The sequence below is a fragment of the Tubulanus polymorphus genome, chromosome 5 (assembly GCF_964204645.1).
Source record: "Tubulanus polymorphus chromosome 5, tnTubPoly1.2, whole genome shotgun sequence".
NCBI classification, from domain to species: domain Eukaryota; kingdom Metazoa; phylum Nemertea; class Palaeonemertea; order Tubulaniformes; family Tubulanidae; genus Tubulanus; species Tubulanus polymorphus.
In genome coordinates this window covers 3,721,725-3,737,512 of record NC_134029.1, presented here as the reverse complement: position 1 = coordinate 3,737,512, position 15,788 = coordinate 3,721,725, and the positions used below count along the sequence as shown (strand labels likewise).

The 15,788-nt window shown below is 38.6% G+C and overlaps 2 protein-coding genes across 3 annotated transcripts; one reads left to right on the top strand and one right to left on the bottom strand.

Moving 5' to 3' along the window:
• Positions 1-154: 154 nt before the first annotated feature.
• On the bottom strand, positions 155-12,610 carry LOC141905152 (calcium/calmodulin-dependent protein kinase type IV-like). 2 transcript variants are annotated; one of them, XM_074793925.1, is made up of 12 exons: positions 12,444-12,610; positions 12,136-12,220; positions 8,077-8,139; positions 7,615-7,697; positions 6,712-6,784; positions 5,638-5,676; positions 3,849-3,900; positions 3,420-3,497; positions 3,266-3,341; positions 2,708-2,825; positions 2,256-2,414; positions 155-2,012 (listed from the first exon to the last, which is right to left on the bottom strand). In XM_074793925.1, exons 1-12 carry the CDS (start codon positions 12,536-12,538, stop codon positions 1,872-1,874), a joined length of 1,062 nt encoding a protein of 353 aa, XP_074650026.1. In that variant the 5' UTR covers positions 12,539-12,610; the 3' UTR covers positions 155-1,871. The 2 variants fall into 2 exon arrangements, with proteins under 2 accessions (XP_074650026.1, XP_074650027.1); XM_074793926.1 differs by lacking the exon at positions 5,638-5,676.
• A 328-nt stretch (positions 12,611-12,938) lies between these two features.
• LOC141905296 (proteasome subunit alpha type-3-like) lies at positions 12,939-14,473 on the top strand. Its single transcript, XM_074794128.1, has 2 exons — positions 12,939-13,130; positions 13,479-14,473. The coding sequence occupies exons 1-2, from the start codon at positions 13,007-13,009 to the stop codon at positions 14,120-14,122; spliced, it is 768 nt and encodes a 255-aa protein (XP_074650229.1). The 5' UTR covers positions 12,939-13,006; the 3' UTR covers positions 14,123-14,473.
• The last annotated feature ends 1,315 nt before the right edge of the window (positions 14,474-15,788 follow it).

Here is a 15,788-nt window from a genome sequence, read left to right as displayed (position 1 = left end):
TAACCAATAATCTTTAATTTAGTTGCTTTCCTGCTCTTTGAAACGTGGATGCTGTTCCCTTAATGCGTTGATACAAAATATCTCTATTACCAAGATAGAAAATTAAGATAAAGACTTTTCTTAACAGTTAATTAATTATTTATTCGTTGGCATATTGAACAATGATCACATTACATAAAACATGTATTTGTGTTGAAAATTATCACAGTCCACTACGTACATACATCATGGATTGAAACAAAAAAAAAACTCATTTCCAGTAGCAGTAAATATTGAACAAAAAACATAGCTCAAGTTTCCAAAATATGGGAAAAAAATATGTCAGTCTTTGTATACAAAAATCTACAAGGAAGCAATAACAAATGGAAAGATATAGAAGCAGTCGAATATAATAAACCTGGATCCGGTGGCACTGTCCTCGGTTAAGTTTGACCAAAGACTTCAAAGCGAATTCTTTCTTTTTGAAGTCCATGGTTTTCTAAGAGTTATCAAAAATCAGTTTATTTCCAACATTTTGATGCGAGAGTAAAACCAGAAACTGTGGAACTAGGTCTAAGACCCTTGTTCAGAAATAAAGTACAGTTTTCGTGGAGTTAAAATCAGTTCATTCTCAAATATTTAATTTAAGAGTCAAATTTCACCTCCCAACTGGAACTGGGTACTCAGCATATAAGTAGAATCTATTAGAAGATGGAAGGTTTTAAGAAATGGAAAATGATGGTCACACTACAAAAATTCATCAAAAAATCTCTATACAAATAACATCGATACAATATATATTTGATTACACGTATCATATCTAAAATAGGGGATGAGAGTGTAGATATAAAACAACATAAAATAAACATGATCTATATAAATATAAAACCCAACATGTAAATAAGGGTCGGAATGAGCAAAAAAGGCATAATCCTTTCAAAGATAGATCACAATAAATCAATATATACCGATAATAACACTAATACAGCCAAACTCGCATAAATCTTTATGTTTCAATTCAAATAATCACCTAGGTAGGTCGAATGAATCTTAAAATACAGTTTTTCCTCTTCAAAATGCGTATCTGTCCCTTAAATCGTAGTTTTTAAGAGTCACACTAGCATTGGATGACCCAATTCCCTTTGTCCCCTATAAATCTAATTTGCTAAGTCACGGGGTCCACTTTCTGATTGAAAAAACTGAAATTTTCGAAATTACGGGAAAGAATGGTAATTATGGCCTCTATCTATCGCTGACAACACTTTCTGGATCACAGGAACGATGGCATGTTCTTAACAAAATCACTAAAATGTAACAGAAGAAATACTGGTTCACTCAATAAGTAAGTTTCATGTTCTCACAAGTACATTTTACGATTTCAGTAAAAATCTAACTTATGTACAACTCATAGCTGATGTAAGACGTATAAATTCACTAGGTCCCGAGAGCTACGATTTATGCGCATTTGACTGTAATTACAATCGCACATATATGGTAATATTTGACATCAATTTTTAATACACTAATCACAGACATTTAAACATATACGTGTCTATATAAATGAACCTGTCTCAGAAAAGATTCCATTTCAATAATCAAGCCATAATCAATCCCTCATCTCGAGCTAGAAGCAAGAAACGTTCTCGTTGGTTTAATACTTGTATTGAGAATGTTCAAAACTGGTTGAACCGAGTACGATTATCATTCTCTCAGTCGGGCCATCGTACTATTTACGTAAGCGAAATATTGCCGATTTTCAACACCCCCATGTGCGCAATTTTAAGCATATCTGTAACCCTCCCTCAGATGTGTACCATATGTACTTTAATTTTTTTGGCCCCCACAGTGAATAATGCTTTGTCCCACATTCTGTTTACAGTTCGACGAGGTCATTATTCCGTAGTCGGTTCATGAGGTCTTTGCGATGAGTCCGCTGCCGCCGCCACCGCAGTGTCTGGTGAACCGGATTGTCGAGATGCACTTCCGACTGGCCGCGCATAAATATTAGCAGCGATTACGACATTCGTAAGAGCCTGGAATGAATAAAGTAAAAATTGGTGGATTTTCCTTAGAGTAAAAGTGATATTCTTATACACCGGATCTACTATGTGGTGATTGGCTTTAAAGAAAGTCTGAAATGTTGTGTCTTTTTATTTTAATTCTCGATGAATGAATTTTGAGTTGTTGTACACAGCAGGTTTTATCCAATAATCTAATCTATTCTCTAGGAGCGTACGTGAGCTATTCTGCTATTCAGAATTGATGCTCCCACACACCTTCAATTTCCTCCTTGCGTTGAATTCCTTCAGTTTTGTTTGCGTAACTTCCATATGTTGATTCTTCGCTGCATGTCCAGTCACCCACGGATGCCTCAAAGCTTGTTGAGCTGTGAATCGTTTCTTTGGATCCATAACGAGTAATTTGCGGATTAAATCCTGTGCAAAAATATTGATAGTTTAAGACAGTATCATCGATTTTTGGTATCATCGATTACCCCGGGTAACCACTACATCGAATCCCCTTTTTATCGGATACCTACCGAGTACCCGACCCGATGAGTATACTGTCCATGAAGTACCCTGCCTGACGAGTACCCTGCTCGATGAGTATCCTGTCTGTCGAATACCTGTCCATCCCCCATTTGGTGCCCCGTAAGTCTATTGCTTAACCTTTTAGTCAGTCAAGTACCCCGCTTTACCTACCAAACAATAGATGCCAGATTACATACCTTAGCGTTCATGCTAACTTCATCCCACCACGGACTATCAAAGCGATATTCTCCTTTCATGATTCGCCGGAACATTACTGCGTCACTTTCCTCGTAGAACGGCTCATAACCGCATAACCTGTCATCAAAAACCAAAGAAAATAATCCTCAGCCTCAGATGAAACTTATCTCATATGAAACTTAAACTCAGATGAAAGAAAGTCTCCAAATGTTTGAGTAGAATTGACAGGGGTGGATCCAGGAGTTTAGAATAGGGGCTCAAAACTTCCTAGGCATTGTTCATCTATATACGTGATATACCGGTACATAAACATGGTACATGAAAAAGGAGCACTGTAGGCATGAAGCCTTTTGAGGGATTTATGGGTCCTCCCAAGAATACTTGAAAAATGGATCATTTTCAGAGTATCTGAAGTGATTCCAACACAAAATCAATAATTTGCCACTGTCTGAGTAACTTTGTACTTACAAAAACCTGACTTGGCAAGATGTCTTTGCAAGTAATCCACTCCCGAATTGCTACATATTATTAATAAAATATATAAAAGTAAAACTCACAGGATATAAGTGATCACTCCAACACCCCACATATCTACAGGCCTGTCGTAAACTTTATGTCCCAGAACTTCTGGAGCTAGAAACAGAAAACTCAACGAAATAGAATTTTGGATAGATCGAATACACAGTTAGAGGGTGCGAGGAATACACTAACCGCAATATCCAGGGGTTCCACAAACTGTGTTCATTTGTAACGCATCAGGCCCGATCATCTTCGAAAGACCGAAATCAGCTATAAAACAGAACAGGAGAATTTACCCATATTTAAAAGAACAAATCCGTGCGTTAAAAACATTCTATTATTAACAGTGTTATGCCCCAGTTTTTTATTTCTTTCAAACAGTCATTCTTCTCTTCGTAAACCTACTGGGGAGCACGTACGACATAGTCACTAAGAATAGCTGTAATTGTAGATAATCTGTATGAATAGAATAGAAAGCTGAGAAGGTGCTTTTAATTGAAAGTCATGTCATGGGCGTAGCTGTGAATTTCACACGTAAACAAGACGACAAGATGCATGTATTTATAACTATATTGAGAATTGATGCAGTGAAGCTTGGTTAAAGATTTCATTTTTTCTTACCTAGTTTCAATTTCGAGTCGTCCAAGCTGTTTTCGTACAAGAGATTCTCCGGCTGAAAATGGAAAATAACATCATCTATTTTAAGCGGAATCCATGGAAGTCGGGTTTGGCTCATAATTGGATATGACTTAGATTCTTCTTCTGACATAAGTTTTTGATGGAATTGTAGCAAAAACTCTGAAGCTCTCACGGAATGAAAATATTAAGACGACTGCTGTCCATAGGGTTAACATATCAATTAGCTGAACCTTGTCGGAGTAATTAAACCTACGGGTTGCTAACATAATTACTGTCTACGACATCATCACAGGTCTGATAATATTCGAGTGAGATTAGTCGAAAGCACGCACGTATAGACAAAATTGAATACAGCAGAAAGAATCTCTTTAATCAAATTCTTTTATCTGTGAATTAACCGAAAATGTTTAGAGTCGTTTGTTCCTGCTCGCAGTGGATGGTTTTAAACCCGTCAACTTGATACACGAATAAAATCAAGCAGAGAGAGAGGAGAGAGAGAGAGAGAGAGAGAGAGAGAGAGAGAGAGAGAGAGGGAGAGGGAGAGGGAGAGAGAGAGAGAGGGAGAGGGAGAGGGAGAGGGAGAGGGAGAGGGAGAGGGAGAGGGAGAGGGAGAGGGAGAGGGAGAGGGAGAGGGAGAGGGAAGTGGAGAGGGGACAGGGGCCCTACAGATCAGTCATTCCTGGTTAGGAGTTTTAAAGGAGAAAATTTCATATTTCGAGGAAGTGTCTGCATCACTTCTATATCTCGATTACAGCAGACTCCTGAATCTAACGTTTTTATCAGTAAATTATCAATTAGTGGTTTTATTATCAATTAGTGGTTTGATAAGCAAATTCAAATCCTTGATTCTAGTGAACTCGAATTCAATAACCGCCTAATAGGATAACAAAAAGATCCTGGTTCCATCTGTACTGATTCAGGCGTAGTCTAATGTACAACTTCTTAAGTATCTAATTTCCTGTTTCTCAAAATTGAAGGAGTTTTTAAAGGGATTCTGACATTTTACTCAAATTAAAGGAGTTTCAAGCACTTTTAAAAGCATTTTGCGTTTAGAAGGAGTTCTTAATGAAACAAGGAGCTGTAGGTAGAGGGAGAGAGGGAGATGGGGACGACAGAGAGAGCGATGGTGACGGAGAGAGAGATGGGGACGACGGAGAGAGATTGGGATGACGGAGAGAGAGATGGGGACGACGGAGAGAGATGGTTATGTTCGTATCACTAGAGAATCTCAAGCACATATATAGCAACAGGAAGTAATTTATTAAAACCTCCCTGCAATAGCTCCAACATGAAATACGAGTAGTAAGACCCACTAGAGCGGTTTCTAGGCAATATATACGTGTTGATAGTCTCTCCCAGGATGACAATGATATCAACCATAGAATTATAGCTAATCCCATAGTGAAACAGTTCACTAATCATCAGAATCTCTTCCAACGCATTTCGACAAGTCACGGTCAATGCTAGCCCCAGTGATGGGTATACATTTTACAGCAATAAAGACGTAGAGGAATTCACGAATCGATGCAGGTAGTGAGACGTAAAGCGAGGTATTATTAGTGAAATGCAAATCGAATTATTGCAATTTGATTTCAAACAATCGAGCAATAGGCCTATATTGCAAATATTGTCAATCGACATGACAGCGTAATGGACAAATCAAGGAAATTACCGTCGCATTCGAACATTGAATAATTCATTAAAGTGATTTACGTCGTCTCGAACGCGACTGCGGACACTGTTTATGTACAAGTGGTTCTAATATCTATACCTTTAAATCCCGGTGCACCACGTCATTAGTATGCAAGTACTGAAACGAGAACAATTCATTTGACGTAATCAAAATTTACAGTCAACCCCTCGATTTTCCGCCCATATATTGAATCACTGATCACGAAAACTCTTACTCCATTGTAAATTGAAAATGATGTTCAAATTTATATGAGCCTCAATTATCCACTGTTTGGTCGTCATAGATAATCACGCATAAACCATATTAGAAAATCACAAACAATTGCTTTAACCCATTCAGTGCAGTGTATAAATCCTTGAAGGACTTTGCTAGTACACTGCACCGCGGTGTATTGATGTAATTGGTAATTAGTGTTTTCTCTCTATTGAAAGAAAGAAGCACCTAAGCACCTATCAAACAGTTAGATAATAGTCACTAATGATACGCCGCACTGCGATGTAGATAGACTTAAGCGGTATGATGATTATTTCATGCACTGAGGTGGACATTTTCAAAAACTTTCAAATTATCTATAGCACTTAAGGGTATTAATATGTCAGCACTGAAAGAGTTAAGCAAGATTTCTGATTGCCGGAGTCAAGAATTGTTTCAGGTCCCAACACGGACGTATTAAAAGACTAGTGTTCTAGATTCTACATCTCATACAATTATTTGCCTATCACATTTTCGGCAAAGGAAAAAAGTAGATCAAACACTCAGACAGCGTCAAAAATAGACGAAAATCTCATCATCACTCAACTGATAGTCATGTGTATAGGTTCTCAAGAAGATTTTCTTTTTAATTAAAGATCCTACACGCACCAGGCGCCATTAGCGTTTGCGCCGCGAAAAGGGAATTGATTGAAAATCATGCGAAAGGAAACACCATTCGACGCACTACGCGACTCCTGCAGTAAATTATCCATCACAAAGTGGACACAAATTACCGACAAATCGATAACAACATGGAAAACTGATTCCCTCCTCTCATTCCCGGTAGAGATAATCTATTTGATATAGTAACGACGCCTCGTTTATAAAACCTGATAATTTCTGTTTGAAATGGAATGAATGTGTCATGACGATATTGTATCTCATTATTGAAGTACTCACCACGATAGCTTCTAATATATCTTTAATAGCCGCAGCAGCATCCTTTTCACTATAGAAACCTCGTGATACTATTCTGAAAATCAACATATCATATTTAGATACACCGCCTTTATGTACATATGTACGTACCGGTATATACCAGTCACGCTATCACTTCTTAGTCCGTTCTTATTTGGCACATGCCTGGAACGGCCCAATTTAGCATGGGCCAAATCAATGCTGTCCCTTCACCCACGTTTTCAAATCAGGGTCCAGCTCGAGGGACAATGAAAGCAAAGTTTAGAGAAATAGTCGGTTTTAAATTTCACAAAGGACCTGAATCGGTCTTTTTGGTCAGTCTAAATTGGTCCGTTCTAAAGTGGAATATACGAATTAAGGAAGCTAATCTCGTAGCCCGAACGCGGCTAGCATTTCCTAAACCTTAGCAGCGGTGATTATCGACAAGACGTTAATGCAATCATTTTCGAAAAATCAAGCAGGCATCCAATTAAACTAATGCCTTCGTAAAAAGGCCATTATAATTCCCGGTGAAATCGTCAAGTTTATGGCATTACGAGAGACACAACCACGGCTGAGTTTAATAATAGGCCTAATATACCTGGTAGCCTGGGGGAATCTCACAGCAGAAACACTTCAGCTAAACATAGCAGCTCTAGAATGCATTTCCCCAACTCATTCTTTCTATAACCAGCAATGTTGAAGAAAAGGTTTGTCATAATCACAAAATCCTGCATTTGTCTTTAATTTTTTTATATCAATTTGCGAATATTTCCACGAATGACCCAGTGTTTTGTGTCGCCATCTGGTGAGTGTCGGAATCCCATACAAATTTGGAAACAAAAAGTAACGTGACGACTTATCCGATGATGACTTAACGAAGTTCGGCTGTAATAGGTCTCATACCTGTCAAATAGTTCACCGCCTGTTACCAATTCCAACACGAGGCTGATTTGTAGATCAGATTCGAAAATATCCTTAAGCCTAATCTGAAAATCAATCGAGAAAAGAAAAATCAATTCCATTCAAACTTATCTCGTTATTTCAAGCAGAAAACAACTAAGCTTTTCAATCGAACAAAAATAAGAAGCGCAAAGTGAATAAAGCATTCGACTAAGCTTATGACTTTTATCCCCGATTTTCACTTATTTTACCAATCGATCAGTATGCATCCACGTTCCCAACATCACAGAGAATAGATTGAAAATATATCTAGGTCCTAGATACTGTAGAAAAAGGGGTAGTTTTCATTGATTGCAAGTAGACTCAGTGATTTAAAAAAGGGTCGGTTCAAATTTGTCAGAAAAAGTTTGTCATGATGACATACTGCCAGATATTGGGATATAATCTTTAATCGGCTATACTAACCATATTTGGGTGCTTCAATTTGAGTAAAATACCAATTTCACTTCTAATGATCTTTCTGTCGATCTGAAACAAGAAATAATGCAACGATTCAGTTTTCAGTTTTGAATTGAGCCGGATATCGAACTAAAGGAATCTTTTGCGCCAGTTTGAACAGGGTTTGTAGCAGTCAGACTGAGGCGTAAGTCAGCACAATTACTTGAATCCAAACACCAGCGAATCAAGCCATGAAATTAGAAAAAGCATTTGCGATCAAAATTTAAATTCATTTCAAAAGGAACAATCACTTAAAATTTTGACTGAGTTGTAAATGGGAAGACACGTTAGACTGCAATAAGATTCAGCAATAGAAATTTCCTGGGCTGACACCGAGTCCAAAAGTAAGTACTTCTCAGGATTTCACAGGAAAAGTAAGCACTAATCATGTCCGACGCTAAATCTTTCCAAAAAGGCACTGAAATACCCGGTATACAAACACTGAATTTCTTCTGAAACAGTGACGTATGGTAATATGATTTCTAAGGCAATGTCACTAATGATAAGAGCTATATACCGTAATGAGTACTTGGTCATGATTTATAGAAACTCCTAAATTGCCTTTTCTCCTGAATTAGAGCAACACGAATGAAAGGAAAGGACGGACGAGTATCATTTGTACGATTTACGCCTCATGCGGAATTATCACCAGGGCGAACCGTAATATAATTCCACCACGTCGTCGAAGTCGCGAGGCAGTTTGTCTTATCGGTAGAAATCGAAACGCCGGCAACAAACCACCGAGGACGCTTAGAAAATCAGCGCAAATTTCACAAATGGAGTTAATGAGAGCAGGGGAGGGGGGTTTCATCGAGAGGAGAAGGATTTTGATGATTAATTATAGCGGGCAACGCAGCGCTCTCGCTGTCGATACCAAATTCAATAAACGCCGTTTCGCCATTAGTCTTTCATCTCTTGTCCGCGAACGGGAAATGATAATACACCGCGTAGACGTCGTTTTGAGGCCACGATTCTCGGAAGTCGAGGAGAAAACGAGACGCCGTTCGTTCGATCAACGTATGACCGTTCGAAATCACTCCACTTCACGTCATATAGCCGGCGAACGGTAAACATTGTCAACTTACAGTCGGGTTTCAATATTCAAGATTCATCTCCAAGGTTCCTACAATTCCTGGTATCCAGAATTCAAGGACTTTTCAAAGAATTTTCAAGGAGTAATTTTCAAAATTCAAGGAGGTTTTTGCGGTCATATATAAGGAAAAAAAGTCGAAAATTCAAAAACAAAATCCATGTTTTTCTCAAATTTTGATCAGTTGTTGTGTGTGCCGTTTTGGTTTTAGCCTACATGTTTAAATGTTTTAAATCTCAAAGTGAAACAACTTTCACTCACAAGTCACACAATGAAGAATAATAGAATACACTGTCTTCTGAAAAGGACCTTTTGAAAATTTTTAATAGGACTTTCCCAGAATTTAAGGAGTTTCAAGGAGTTTATGGATATTTCTCAAAATTAAAGGATTTTCAAGGACCTTGAAAAATATATTCAAAAATCAAGGAGTTTTCAAGGATTCAAGGAGTTGTAGGGACCCTGATCTCAACCGGAGAAAGTTGACGCTATTTCCAGTGACAGAAACTCACAATCTCAATTTAAACAACTGTAATCGTAGAACTATAACCACACTCAAACCTGAAGAACGGATAATAAGATAAAAACCAACTATCTACAGATTAAAAGACTGATGATGATCTCTAGTGTGAGATCGAAACGTCATGTATTTCATATATTTTAGATTGTTCGAATAAATAAATTCTTGGTTTTAGAATTCTTTTAATCTGTAGATAGTGGGTTTTTATCTTATTAACTGTAATTATTTTTTTCTTATGTTTCGGGTAGAAGGAATCCTTACACCCATTTTTAAGTAGACTCTGAAGATGTGTGGAAGGATTCCACTCGAAACGTAAGACGAAGAACCAAATAACAGTTGTTTGAATTGATATAGTGGGTTTCCCTCAATGATATTCTTCTCTAGCTCAAAATTAAATCCAACAAACACCGGAATGGAAAATATATTCTGTGTTCGATTCACACTGATCAAAATATAGCCTGCCTCGGATCTCATGGGACTGATGAATTCTGTCTGAGGTACGCAGATTCCAGGGCAGTCGTAGCAGGGATGGGTTGTTATTTCATGAATATTTGGAATAAGTAAAAGAATTTTGTCTCTTTCGAGTTTTGTTCTGTATATTGGATTATCTAGAGCGAGGATCTAGGTAAATTGGAAACTGTGGGGTATAGGAGATAAGGAAGGACGTTACTCGGAGCCACGTCGAAGGTCACAAGCAGGTGACAACTCAGTGTTAAAAATCCAAAAATCTTTTCAAAGAAATATATCCGAAAAGATGCAATTTCTGAGAGGATGAGAGTCAAATTAGTAGGTTTTTTACTATTTCTTTCCCGACAAAAAGGGCGACATCGATGGAAAGGTAGGAGTCCAGACCTCCAGAACCGCACCTGGCTTAATACCTAGTTTATACGTCCATGAATAGGACTTGAAATTGTTCTCTAAGCAGGGCAGATCCAGTTAGATCTGATAGTCATTACATTAAAACGCAAGAAAAAGCGAATTGAAGGCTGAACCCCAGGGGTTTACATAGAAAGACCGGCTCAAAACGTTGAAATATTGATTCAAAATCCCAGGTCTCAAAAATGTCAATTCATGAACCCTCGGGAGACAACGTCTTATATGAAATTAGAATCTTGTACGTTGTCAAGGTCTATGTCTGTCGTGGTCGCCACAAAAACATTATCTTTCCTTTCATATCGTATATATACATATATATGTGCAGGGTTTCCAGTGTAATTGAAGATCACTGATGGGGCCGACCGCTGTGTTCCGAGATGACAGAAAAGTGCTCGAAGCTTTTCCACAATGTTGTTAACCATCCAACGCACGTCATAATGAACACTGCAAATAATACTGTCTCAACGGTACATTTGCGAAAATGTTGGGCCGTCTCCGCAGATGAGGAAAGTAAAGTGTGTAAAGAACTTGTGCCTTCATAATAAGGATTCACCGTGTCGGATCGAGGCCGAATTTGTGTTGTCCACATTTTCTTGCATGCTTTAAAAGAATACAGAGCTATAAAAGGCATAGGCCTATATTTATTTTCAAGCTCAACTCACAAATCAGCAGACCCTTTAATCAGCAATCAGCACACTCATCTGCATAATGCATGAGATTTTTGCGGTTTTGTATAATAATCAACCTTCCTTCCAGCCTTCATTGCTAGGAATACCACATGTGCCCTTTTTATGATTTATTGTCCGTTATTGGGCTACACCCTGGATCAAGTGGGTACTTTCTTCACAGTGTGAAAATGGCAGGAAAGACCTGATCCTGGGGCCAAATCCACAGTCGAGACTTAAACCCATGTCTTAAATATCGAGACTGGTCTTAAGTTGTTAGATTGGCTGTAGAACTAAAATGATCTTGGTCTGGTCTATCGTCTCAGCCATGAATATGGAATTATAGCTGCTGATCGAACAAACATTGTCTTTCTGACTAATAATATACAGAAACGTTATAATCATATACCGGTAATGTTTCTCAGAGAATGTGTCTTATCATCTGATAGCATCTCTATGATAATAAGCCGATGATCCTCCGGGGGTAAAAATCAATAAATCATCGCAACAAAATTAATTAAATCAGACGTTTGATACATCAGTATTAGTCTACTGCACTGCTATGCGGTAGATATATTCATCCATGTAAGTTCAAAACAGCAGAGTGATAAATATGCAAGACTTTTCCAATACAAGACCACGGTAATTTCATAGCTCAGTTCCGAGACTAGAGGCTTATTGGATTATTACAGACCTGGCCTATTCGACAAGCCCAACACAGTCAGTCGAGCCGATACACCTTCTACAGGAGGACTGGCCAATACACTCTACAGGCCTAAACACGCACATAAAATCTGAAAGAGGTTTTTTTTTATAAACAGGCAAAATGAATTGCTTTAGGCCTACTGGACTGGTGCCGTCCATATTATTACACTTACCTTGCCCTTTTTCTCGATACATTTCACAGCCCAAGCCTTATTTGTACCCTTTTCTATACATTTGTATACAACTGAAGTCGCGCCCCTAAAAAAAAAAGAAAAAATTCAACCGTATTAAAATGGTAATTAAATGTGTAAATATGACGTGTAAAGGGGAAATGTTTACCTATGGAGCTAACAACAACAGTCACAGTATGATGAAATGGCAGCTAAAGGAATTTGACCGTTGTACTGATAAAACTTAATTAAACGTATTAGGCCTACTAATTAATCCGTAATGCTGTTTAATCAATAAATAACTGACTAACCTTCCTAATTCTTTACCAATTTCATAATATTTGTCTATCGGTTCTTTATTGCTGACCGAGAACCAGTAAGCAGAACCTTGAACAGCGTCCAGCATTGTAATTTGTATCCGAGTGAGAGTATTTCCAGCACGATAGTCACAGTTTACACTGTGCCTAGCGACAATTAATCACAGTAGTACTGGAGCTGTCAAATAGTTCATTATATTGGCGTTAGGTGTCGCTGTGACCGTGTGTAACATGTTGCTCAGTCCTCTCTGTGTTCTCGGTACGAATTCAAATTATCATTTATTGATATCGCTGCGTCGTAAACCTATCCATCATATGTTTGCTTAATTTCCATAAGCGGTGAATAGAAATGCCCTCAAAACATAAGTCGGAGGGTAAAAAGAAGATGAATGAAAATGATAAGTCGAAAGATCGCCAAAATATGTTCGGCATCGTTGATATTTCCGGAGCCACCCCGTTTTCGACTGTCAACATTAGCCAAACTAGACCCGGTATAAATTTCGTGACTTGACGAAAAATTCGAGTTAATTTTACTAATTCTGTGAAAGAAAGCGATCATGTCGTCAATCGGAGCGGGTTACGATCTTTCTGCCTCTCAATTCTCTCCCGACGGCCGCGTATTTCAGGTTGAATACGCGCAGAAAGCGGTTGAAAACAGCGGCACAGCAGTCGCTATTCGCGGTAAGCACCAATAATAATAATGACTTGTAATTGAATTGATTATTGAATGGTGTTTTAGTAACCTCTAGTAAAACGAAGAGCTTATAAGGTTTAACTAAATTGAGTAGGATTTGAACAAAACATAGGTGTGACCAGAGGCAGAGCAGAGGTGTGCCGCAGGCTCTCTGGGTAAATTTCGGATTTCATAAAGTGGTTTTGGGGCATCAACAATCGGGTCCTCCTATAACCGAGATGTATTATGAGACTAGTGGTACTGATTGAGGTACTTAGGGTTTTGGTTATCTAGGAAACACCTGAACTATATTTGTTCTTTAAGCGAATCTAATTTGATTGTTCTCTTTATTCCAGGTAAAGATGGTATCGTTTTCGCCGTTGAGAAATTAGTCACGTCGAAGTTGTACGAAGCCGGTTCGAATAAACGTATATTTCATATCGATACACACGTCGGTATGGCTGTAGCCGGACTATTAGCCGATTCACGCCATCTAGCGGAATCGGCGCGCGAGGAGGCCGCTAATTACCGATCGAATTTCGGCGGTCCCGTTCCTCTGAAGCATCTCGTCGAGCGCGTTTCGATGTACGTGCATTCATGTACGTTGTACAGCTCGGTACGTCCGTTCGGAGTCGGGACGCTGCTCGCCTCCTATGACGAGACAGACGGCGCCCAATTATACCTGATCGATCCGTCAGGCGTGTCGCACGGTTATTGGGGCTGCGCGATCGGCAAAGCGAAACAGGCGGCGAAAACGGAAATCGAGAAAATCAAGATGAAGGATATGTCGATGAAAGATCTAATTAAGGAAGCGGCGAAGATTATTTATACGGTTCACGACGAAGTGAAGGATAAGCATTTCGAACTGGAATTAAGTTGGGTCGGAGCCGACACCGACGGTAGACATCAACTCGTACCGGCTGACGTACATCTCGAAGCTGAGAAATACGCGAAGGTTTCGATGGAAGAATCCGATGATTCCGATGATGAAGACATGTAAAATTTTGATTGATTGACATTTTCTACTGTCAAACTTGGATTTAAGTCGCCACAAGTCGTTGCTATCGAGTACAATTTACATAGTGTTGTCCTTCAGATAAGTCGTTGAAATTGTGACGACTTAAGCGAGTTTGACTCTATTTAAAGATGAACTTTTCTGATTTGATTCCAACTGCAAAGTACACTGACTGTGCTCTTGTCGATTCGAACCTTAAATTCCATATTTTGAACTTGATTGTAGAATTTGGGATAATATTTACGTTATTGCACATGTATTGTATGATATGCCTGTTCTGTAGGCTTCACATGAAAATTTCATTGTAAAGATATGAATATACTACAGATGTTTCTATCTGGTTCGTTCGTGTTGTTTTTAAGGAAACATTATCGAGATTAGTCTTTCAGTGTTCCAGGTTTGGATTAGTTTTGTTGCTTCTGTTCAGCATGTTTCAGCATCTCTCATGACAATGTTACACGTGGAGACGTGTACGCCATCTTTCGGATTATAGTGTAATGACCGCTGAACCACCCTCACTTGCCAGAGTTCGGTTTGCAACCGAGCGCTTTTGATTTTGCGATGCAGTACACCATCTATCTTCCTTAATGTAGGCCAAACGATGCCCGGATCAGCGATTTGATATTATTCAGAAGTATCTCTGATGTATCTGAGATAGGTCAGTATTAGTGAATTTACTCGTCCCATGACAAAGAAACGACCGACACAGAAAAAACAAAGGACATCTTTGAAATATAACAACATTTTATTCATTCGTTTTGTGATACATTTATTTTGATAATATATAATTCATACCGATGAATATATTGATTTTTTACCTAAGATCGTTACCAGTAATTATAGTGAACATGAGTATGATCCTCTCCCTGTTTGGTTGAAAAAAGAAGAAACAGAATATAAGCGGGTGAGTTTGAGTTTGGGTTGAAAAAGAGTACCGGTAAACAGAGAAGCCTGCCTGTGGAACGAAATTTTACTGATAGATAGATCACATTGAAAACTGTCTATTCGGTAATGGGTTTTCCATGATGAGTTAGTGAACACAATGTCATTCAGTTAATTCCGCTTTTTATCGATTCGCAGGGGAGATATTCTCTGGTTGTGAAGGTTCTTGTCCTTGGTTGAAAGGAAATCGCTTCGACACTCGGCGGCCGTATCCATATGTCACGACTCCCGTGTAACTCGGGAAAACATAAATCCACCCAGGAGTTCGTTTGTGTGTAAGAATAACGCCAGAATAGTTCTGGCCATGTCGCTTTCATCGACAGAACCGTGTCACAAGAACCAAAGCGGTGTGGTCTAAAAGCCCCTGCTTTTCTCTGACTTCGATTCAGAATAGTTACAAACATACCCTATTTGTACTCAGTTGGTTAAGAAGACAATTACAGGACATTATAATGTGTAAATATTGTGGAATTATATGGTATTTTGTCGGTCTTCTAAAGAAGAATATCCGTGTTAAGGCGCGGCGTGGCCCAATGTGCCTATTTCAACATTTTTCCATATAATTTCACTATCGTCAATACGAATTCATAAAGATGCAATTTTGAGCGCGGCCAATAAAGCCTTTATGGCAAAATAGTTGGAAAGCCGGATCATACATGAATATATATGATGTTAGTCTTCATAACGGCTTGTTCATTCTATGTACACG

Bases quoted from the DNA above. Each gene is read 5' to 3' on its own strand.
- LOC141905152 (XM_074793925.1), bottom strand. From the start codon at position 12,538: ATGCTGGACGCTGTTCAAGGTTCTGCTTACTGGTTCTCGGTCAGCAAT. The intron at 8,140-12,135 runs GTAAGTGTAATA...TTCTTGTTTCAG, and splicing joins GTATCGAGAAAAAGGGCAAG to ATCGACAGAAAGATCATTAG. The intron at 3,901-5,637 runs GTATAGATATTA...TTCCATTTTCAG, and splicing joins TGGTGCACCGGGATTTAAAG to CCGGAGAATCTCTTGTACGA.
- LOC141905296 (XM_074794128.1), top strand. From the start codon at position 13,007: ATGTCGTCAATCGGAGCGGGTTACGATCTTTCTGCCTCTCAATTCTCT. The intron at 13,131-13,478 runs GTAAGCACCAAT...TCTTTATTCCAG, and splicing joins CACAGCAGTCGCTATTCGCG to GTAAAGATGGTATCGTTTTC.